Raw genomic sequence first — 9254 nt, forward strand, 5'->3', positions numbered from 1 at the left:
ACATTTACATTTTCGGCATTTAGCAGACGCCTTTATCCAAAGCGGCCGACATTAGAGTTACAGTACACAGTCTGAGCAATTGAGGCTTAAGGGCCTTGCTTAAGGGCCCAACAGCAGCAACCTGGCAGTGGTGGGGTTTGAACCAGTGACCTACTGATTACTAGTCCAGTACCTTAAGCACTAGGCTACGGCTTGGCACAGGATCACTAGTTTGTCAACAAATGTGTGAGAACATTTCTCAAAAAAGATTGGGAGATGCATATTTCTCCCTCTACAGTGCATATTATTATTAAACTATTCAGGGAATCTGATGGAATTTCAGTGCACAAAGGGCAAGGGCGTCTATGTTGAACACCTGTGATCTATGATCCCTCAACTTTTTCTGATTTGGGTTTGTACCATTTTCCATGCTGGACATCTAACTGCTAATAAACTATCTTACATGGCTCATGGTAAAACAACAATGGGATTTTAATATCAGGCTTGATTTATTTAGACTACAGTATTATATTGTCTGTTTTTTTTTTTACATTTTTAAAAGTCTGTTTCAAGCAAAAAAAAAAAAAAACAATTGCATTTCTCCACAGCAAGGTTTATTTACCAAATGGTTACCAATAAATATTAATAAATAACAGCCCTTAAAAATGAAACGTACTCGAAGCCTTTCCAGAATAAGTCAAGTATTACTGGTAGCGGTAAGCTACCCTGTATCCTTCAGTTAATCATGCTTCACAAGTCAGCCTAATGTTATTTACAAATTGTGCATTGCATTTTTATTTTACAGCTCAAATTCAGTCTTCTGCAGTCAAGATTATTAAAAAAGAAATGAATAAATAAAAAGCACCAGCTCTTAAAAGCACAAAAAAAATGATGAAATGTGACCCTGAATTATCATACAAGATGTCAAATGTTTCAAATGAATGTGATTGCATAAAAAATCTACTGACAAAAAATGGTTTGCAGTGTAAATGAAAAACATTTGTATTTAAGACTATTTAAAATCGAATGCCTTAATTAAATACAATTTATAAAGCCACCCCTGAACATTCTAGCTTATTGAGCTAAAGTCCAAATGACTGGGGTGCTTCGTTGATGTAGTGGTTTGATATGCTAGCCCACCACCAAAGAGCTCTCAGGTTGGTATATCAGCGGTTCTGGCAGTCTGGCTGCACTTCCAATAGGCACAACTGCTCGTGCCAGAGAGAGGGCAGGAAAACATGCAAGCTCTGGTGTCTGGTTGAGATGCCTGCACTAATGGCAAGATCAAAATCAGATACCTGCAATACTGATAAAGATCTGATTATTAGTGTTCACATTGGAATTCTTAGGCACATATCCATTAATCAAACACTTTTTTATCAACCAGAGTTAACTGCTTACACACAAATATAAATGCAGTTTCACACGGTATGAGATTTAAAATATTGCGATTCCAACACTAATACAAGTATTGGAATAAAATGCTACTATTTAAAAGCAAAACTGGCATTAAATTGGCATCCATTCCAAAAATTCTGCAAATACAGTACTAGTTATAAACACCCAATTTTAAATCTAATTTAAATGGTCCATTTGAATGCAGTCAGAGCTCCAATTATTGTAAGCTTGTAGAACGAAGGCTATGTAATGTTAATGTTAAAAATTAATGGTCCATTAAATCTGCAACACAATGTTATGACTACTGTAAGACTTTTTGAAATTTAATAGTTTTTGTCTTTTCTACTATTTATTGAAATTTAGAAAATAAAGTAAGTAAGTAAAATAAGTTTAGTCCAAACTTTGGACTGATATACAACCCAAAATCAAACAAGTTGCGACAGTATGGAAAATGCAAAAAAAAAAAAAAGTGTTTCTGACAGACAGGTTGAACCCAAGAGTTTTCATGTTTTGTCTGCTCAACTTAATTTGTTAATATACATCCATTCCTTAATTTCAGGCCTGTAACACATTCTAAAAAATGGGGGCTGAGATAGGGGTTGGTAATTCGGTAAAAAAACAAAATAATTATGTGATTTCAACAGGTGATTGTAATAATGATTTGAAACAAAAGCTGTATCTACAACAGGCTGAGTCTTTTCAGGATGGTTAGATGGGCAGAGGATCTCCAGTTTGTCAACAGATGTGTGAGAAAATGATTGAAATGAAGAATTTCAGTGTGCAAAAAGCAAAGGTACAAGCCTATGCTGAACACCCTTGATCTCCAATCCTTCAGACGACACTGCATTAAGAACCACCACTCAACAATAGCTGGTATAACCACATGGGTGAGGGATTACTTTGGCAAACCTTCGTCAATACAGAGTTACATTCACAAATGCCACTTAAAACTTTCCTGTGCAAAACAAGCCCTATGTTAACCATGTCCAGAATCAACATCAAGCTCTCTGGGCTCGGATGGACCATCACACAGTAGAAACATAATGTTGCACAGATCAGTATATCAGATCTTTTTTGGGAAAAAAATTGACACCATGTGCAAATCCAAAAGCCAGGGTCTCTCACGGTATGGAGCTGTGTCAGTGCCCTTGGCAAAGACAATTTACACTTGTGTAACACATTACAAACGGATGGCTGTGGAAGAAGAGGATACAGGTACTGGACTGTCCAGCTTGCAGAACGTGTGGTGAATTTTTAAAACAATAAAATCCCCATACTGTTGCTGAAGAATGGGACGAAATAACACCTGAAACACTTCATGGCTTGGTACTCTTGATGCCAAAATGTGTTTTAAGTGTTGTGAAAAAGAACATTACAAAGTGGTAAATGCTTTACCGTTTCAACATTTTTTAAATACAGGAATGGATATCTTAACAAATAAAATGAAGTTGACCAGACAAAAAATGAAATATCTCGGGTTCAGACTGTCTGCAATGAAATAAAAGTCAAAGTAAGAAACACTGTGTTTTTTTTATTTTATTTGTATTTTCCATACTGTCCCAACTGCTTCTGATTTCGGGTTGTAAAATTAATTTAATAAAATAAATATTACAAGTCCTGAATTACAAATAATCGAAATATATTAAATATGTAAAAAAGATGCTCCCTTTCATATAAAAAAAATTGTAAAAATTTTACCAGGTGAGCTGCTGGCAGTTGTGTACAGAAACTGTATGTGTGCTTCGTATCCACCTGGTGTTTTGGTAAATGCAAACCTCGCCAGCAAGGTTCCGTAGCTGTATCACTCTGATCTCCCAAACATATCCTGTTAAAACACCATGTTTTAAAAAAAGCCATTCTCCTGACCGACACTTCACATTTTTGGACCAGTTCATACAGAAGTACCTTCTTTACCCTGAAAACTGGAATTGATAAACAGCATCTGGATTAATGGACCTACAGATATTACTCCCCAGGTCTCACAGAAAGAGATTGACTTTAGCAGGTACTAGTTTGCAGCCGGTGCTGGAGAAGTATTGTCCATTCTGTGGGGTGTAGTACACGGCGCCCCCTACTGCCACTGCTACATCTTTGCGCTGGCATTCCCTACGTTGGCACAGCTCTCTCTGGGCACACCGTTCCACGTGGCGTCGGCGCAAGGGCAGAAAAGGCACAAAATGAGCTATTCGCTTTGCAGAGATTAGTTCTGAATGGTAGAATCCACCTGTGGAACAAAGTTTATTGCTAAGTTTAATGACATGATCTCTAAAAAGTCAAACAGTCTCTAAAGAGTAGCATCAATCTGCTTCCTGTTCTGGGTCAGGCTACAATCCAACTGTATGGTAATGAGTATAGAATTGCATAAAATAAGCAACAAAAAGTTTCAGTAAACAGAGGCAAAATATTTATTGATACATACAAGCAATTCTGATAGGTTGCCTAATTTTGAGGTTAGATGAAAAACATCTAGTTCTCTTCACAAATGTTAATGTGCACTACAATTCAATCCCCAGCCTCAGTACTTAATGGAACATCATTCTGCCTTGATAACCTCTAATAAGAGACTTTGGTAAAACTGCAACTGTACCTATTACTATTGTGGAATGATGTTAGCTCTAGAGCAGATGCAAAGACATCTATGTCTGCTTTCATCAGTTCATATAACATTATTCCAAAAAGCTTAAGGGTCTTCAAGATGTTTTTGGCCGGATCTAAGGTGAGCAAGGCCTGTAGTTACTTAGGCATTTGTCGTTTTTTTCCTGTATGAGACTCACCAATGCTCTCTTGGAATAATCCTTATCATGTAAATATAATGGCCTTTATTGCGGTTTGCTGAGGTACCAGAGTCTTAGAAATGGTTTTCTAACTCTTTCCAGAGTGAATGTTCTTGCTTAGTGTACTTGTTCTTTCTGAAATTGTTTTGATTGCAGCAGCGTGACGTTTTGTGATTTGCTCTTTCTTAGTTTTGTCCTGTTTTTACATATTTCTCACACTTTAATAAACATTATGTGTCTAAGACTAAAACAACAAACTGCACCAAATGACACACTTACTACTTTTATTGTTGTACACAGCATCTGCAATAGCCTCCTCCATCTCTTCTAGCAGAATTTCCTCTCTGTCCTGACCTGCCAGTAGTTTTTCCAGAGCTATTCTGTTAATCACCTCCTGACCTGCAGTACTAGAGTAAAAAATATGTAAAACATTTACATATAAAAAATGGACTGTGGATATGCAATCTGATTCTCCTTAATCAAACTGTCAAATCATTGTAAGAAAAAAATCAAATAAGAGTTCTTTGTTTATCTACAACAGAGGATAAACAGTTTTTTTTTTTTTTTATTGCCAAAAGTGTGTGCACACCTGACCAAGAGCTTTTTTCATGGGGATTAATATAATATTGCCACACCACCTTGTAACTTTAACAGCCTTCACTCTTCTAAGAAGGCTTTTCATAAGGGTGTGATTTGGGTTGGTTAGTGGCCCATTCAGTCAAAAGTGCATTTGTAAAGTGACACCAGTGGAACAGGTGTTGAATTAATTAGATGCTCCCAAATGTTAAACAAATTTGCAACTGACATTTCAGATCATTCCAAAGGTGATCACTGGAGTTGAGATCAGTGTTCTGAGCGTATCCTCATACTTTTAAACATGTAGTACATTCACTATTACATATGGTGACTTTAATTATGCTTTGTGTATTACTAACTATTATTTTTTTTCAACAACAAAAATCAAGCAAATAAACATGCAATCTCCACAGGCAAACTTTGGCTAGTGCTGTTATAGAAATGTCTAAGAGCAATAACAGCTCAGCAGTAAATGAGCAAGCCATACAAGTTTACAGAGTGCAGCTTTTTTTGGCTGTGTAAAGTGAAGAATTGGTTTGTCTTAGAGGATTAAAGGGCAAACTGACCATCACTAAGTGAGACTTACCTTATAAAAATATAGATGGCCTTGCGATAGTTGGTCTGGAAAACAACATGTGAAGGACCAAGAAATGGTTCCAGGACATCAATCATTCCTGCAGGCAACTTCTCCATCTCATCGAAGATAAATACAGAGCGAGCACAGACTGTGAGGTTCCCCTGTACCCAGCGCTTCAAATCTGACTGAATGCAAAAGCAGGTATGTGTGTGTTAAAAGAGGTGTTCTGTTTAAAGCTGAGGCTAAAATACATTACTTAAAGCATCTTGACCCAAACAAAAGTTGAAGTAACATAATGGTGATCCTATACCCTGTATTGCTCCGCATGTTCAGCATGAGGAAAGTGAAGCGTGGGGATGTACTGATGGACATAGGGGCTGCCCATGGTTGTGCCATACAGGTGACGAGCCAGCATTGAGCTCACCATGCTCTTCCCGGTGCCTGATGCTCCATGAAAGGACAACACCAGCGGCCTGTCAGGACTCTCCTTCTTCAGAAAACTGGCCACTGACTCAGAAACAATGTCCTGTGCCAAATGCTGCCCATATAGATTTTTATACAGATCCCATTCCAAGCCTGTAATAGATTAATAGAAATAGATTAGTAGATGGATAATAAAGCACGTTGTACTGTGTACAGGCTTTCTGAATCTAAACATTTAATCTCAATATCCAACCAAGCAGCACTGCAGATGGCACTTTAATTATGTTTTGGATTTACATAAATGGAAAAACACACAAGCATCATTAAAAAAACTCCCAGTTTGGTTTTCTTTCAGCAGCACAGTAAACAGCAATAAGTATTTTGAAAGATTGTTTGTTTGTTAATTAGGATTTTAACGTCATGTTTTACACTTTGGTTACATTCATGACAGGAACGGTAGTTACTCATTACACAAGATTCATTAGTTCAAGTTCAATATCAAACACAGCCTTGGACAATTCAGTGTCTCCAATTCACCTCACTTGCATGTCTTTGGACTGTGGGAGGAAACCGGAGCGCCCGGAGTAAACTCACGCAGACACGAGGAGAACATACAAACTCCACACAGAAAGGACCCGGACTGCCCCACATGGGGATCGAACCCAGGACCTTCTTGCTGTGAGGTGACAGTGCTACCCACCATGCCCAACAAACTCATGGGTAGATACACATACTTTTGGCTATACAGGGTGGGCCATTTATATGGATACACCTAAATAAAATGGGAATGGTTGGTGATATTAACTTCCTGTTTGTGGCACATTAGTATATGGGAGGGGGAAAACTTTTCAAGATGGGTGGTGACCATGGCGGCCATTTTGAAGTCGGCCACTTTGGATCCAACTTTAGTTTTTTCAATGGGAAGAGGGTCATGTGACACATCAAACTTATTGAGAATTTCACAAGAAAAACAATGGTGTGCTTGGTTTTAACATAACTTTATTCTTTCATGAGTTATTTACAAGCTTCTCTTTGTTTACAGCCATTGACATGTCGCAGAGGTTAACACGTGAGGAGCGGATAGAAATTGTGTTGATGTCTGGTGAACGCAGTACCCGGGTCATTGCAGCAGATTTCAATGCAAGACACCCTACGAGACCACCCATCTCCCATGCTACAGTTAGCAAACTGCTTGCCAAGTTTCGTGAAACTGGTTCAGTGTTGGATTTGCCAAAATGTGGACGCGTGAAAACTGTCACTAATGAAGAAACATCCTAGCTGTCCTAGCTTCATTCAGCAAGAGCCCACAGTGTAGCACTCGCCGCATGTCACTGAAGAGTGGCATCAGTCGAACATCCCTTGGGCGGATATTAGCTACTCACAAATGGCACCCTTACAAACTCCAGCTGCTGCAGCATCTCAACGAGGATGACCCAGATCGGCGCACTGAATTAGCAGAATGGGCAAAACAAAAATTGGAACAGGACCCTCAGTTTACACAGAACATTTTGTTCAGTGATGAGGCAAACTTTTATGTGAATGGTGAAGTTAACAAACAAAACCACCGCTATTGGTCTGACACTAACCCACATTGGATAGATCCCTCCAAGACTGTTGGAACACAAAAATTTATGGTATGGTGTGGTATATGGGGTACAAAGATAGTGGGGCCATTCTTCATCAATGGAAACCTCAAGGCCACTGGATATTTGAAATTGCTACATGATGATGTGTTTCCCTCTTTATGCACTGAAGCTGGCACGTTCCCTGAGTTTTTCCAGCAAGATGGTGCACCACCACATTATGGGTGTCAGGTCCGAGCATTCCTAGATGAACAGTTTCCTGGAAAGTGGATTGGTCGTCGTGGGCCAGTTGAATGGCCCCCAACGTCTCCCGATCTGACCCCCTTAGACTTTTATCTTTGGGGTCATCTGAAGGCAATTGTCTATGCTGTGAAGATACGAGATGTGCAGCACCTGAAACTACGGATACTGGAAGCCTGTGCTAGCATTTCTTCTGCGGTGTTGCTATCAGTGTGTGAAGAGTGGGAGAAGAGGGTTGCATTGACAATCCAACACAATGGGCAGCACTTTGAACACATTTTATAGGTGGTCAGAAACTTGTAAATAACTCATGAAAGAATAAAGTTACGTTAAAACCAAGCACACCATTGTTTTTCTTGTGAAATTCTCAATAAGTTTGATGTGTCACATGACCCTCTTCCCATTGAAAAAACTAAAGTTGGATCCAAAATGGCCGACTTTAAAATGGCCGCCATGGTCACCACCCATCTTGAAAAGTTTCCCCCCTCCCATATACTAATGTGCCACAAACAGGAAGTTAATATCACCAACCATTCCCATTTTATTTAGGTGTATCCATATAAATGGCCCACCCTGTATAGTCAGGACTGCAAGTATTACTGTGTTTAAAAAAGAAATGTACAACCCACCTACTACATAATGTCTACATTAGTTATTTATGAAAATCTATTGAAAGTGCAACATCCATGTGGCAATGGCTATTTTAATAACACTCCTACCAACTCGTAAAATCAGGGTTCACAGTCAAAACCTAGAATCCTTTAGTAATTAACAGACATTAATTACGAAATATGACCAAAGGGCAACATTATCAGTGTATACGTTTAAGTACAGTTAACATTCAATAATAATAATAGAAATAATAATAATTATAATTCCAATTTCTAAAGCACCTTTCCCGAGCTCAAAAACAATTTAAAGAGTACGAACATACAAATACATGTTTTTAATTTAGGTGTAAATTAGCTGTATTAAAGAGACAGACCAGCTGCTAGCCACTACATGTATTGCTTTGTTAACGTTAGCCAGCTACCTCTTAACAGTTGGTATCGTTACAGATAACTGCCAGAATTTCAGCATATTTACAAATAAGACCAAAAAATCTGTTTAAAAATTAAGTAAACATAAACAATTATGTTGCAAAATCTAAACGTAAGACTTCTAAATGGCTAACTAGCACATAGCTGACACTGGCTAAAGCTTAAACCGCATACTACCGTACTAAATAGTATGCAAACAAAAAACCGACACATGCAGTAATGTACATATTTCACATACTATTTAGTAGGATAGTATCTAGTTTAAGACCGTGTTACTTTAGACCTGAAACTGCACTGTTGAGAAGAGAACAGAACTTTTAGCTAGTTGCTAAAAGACATAAATTCTAATAAATTGTACTTACCTTGTATGTTCGGTTTAAAATCGCAGGCACAGCTATCAGATATGGCACAATATATCGTTTTCATTTCAAGACTATTAACAGCGGCTATAAAATAAACTAACATAATTATTAACAACATATTAGCTGCTACCTTACACAACCGCAGCAGAGATATGAAGGATAAATAATCCATTCGGACACTAGAGGCGCTGTATAACAGAAAGAATATTCAGAAACACGTAAAATAGTTCCTTATGTTTCCTTAACTTTGATAACTACGTGGTCCTGGTCGCTGACCCTTGGAGTAAAGCGGGAATACAACC

The 9254-nt window shown here is 38.2% G+C and overlaps 1 protein-coding gene across 1 annotated transcript; it reads right to left on the bottom strand.

Annotated features, from left to right (window-relative positions):
* Positions 1-3297: 3297 nt before the first annotated feature.
* Positions 3298-9070, bottom strand: tor2a (torsin family 2, member A). The gene is made up of 5 exons (XM_063018132.1): positions 8953-9070; positions 5615-5880; positions 5314-5489; positions 4431-4558; positions 3298-3601 (listed from the first exon to the last, which is right to left on the bottom strand). The coding sequence occupies exons 1-5, from the start codon at positions 9068-9070 to the stop codon at positions 3357-3359; spliced, it is 933 nt and encodes a 310-aa protein (XP_062874202.1). The 3' UTR covers positions 3298-3356.
* Positions 9071-9254: the final 184 nt, after the last annotated feature.

This window comes from Trichomycterus rosablanca, chromosome 21, assembly GCF_030014385.1.
Source record: "Trichomycterus rosablanca isolate fTriRos1 chromosome 21, fTriRos1.hap1, whole genome shotgun sequence".
In the NCBI taxonomy this organism is placed as follows: domain Eukaryota; kingdom Metazoa; phylum Chordata; class Actinopteri; order Siluriformes; family Trichomycteridae; genus Trichomycterus; species Trichomycterus rosablanca.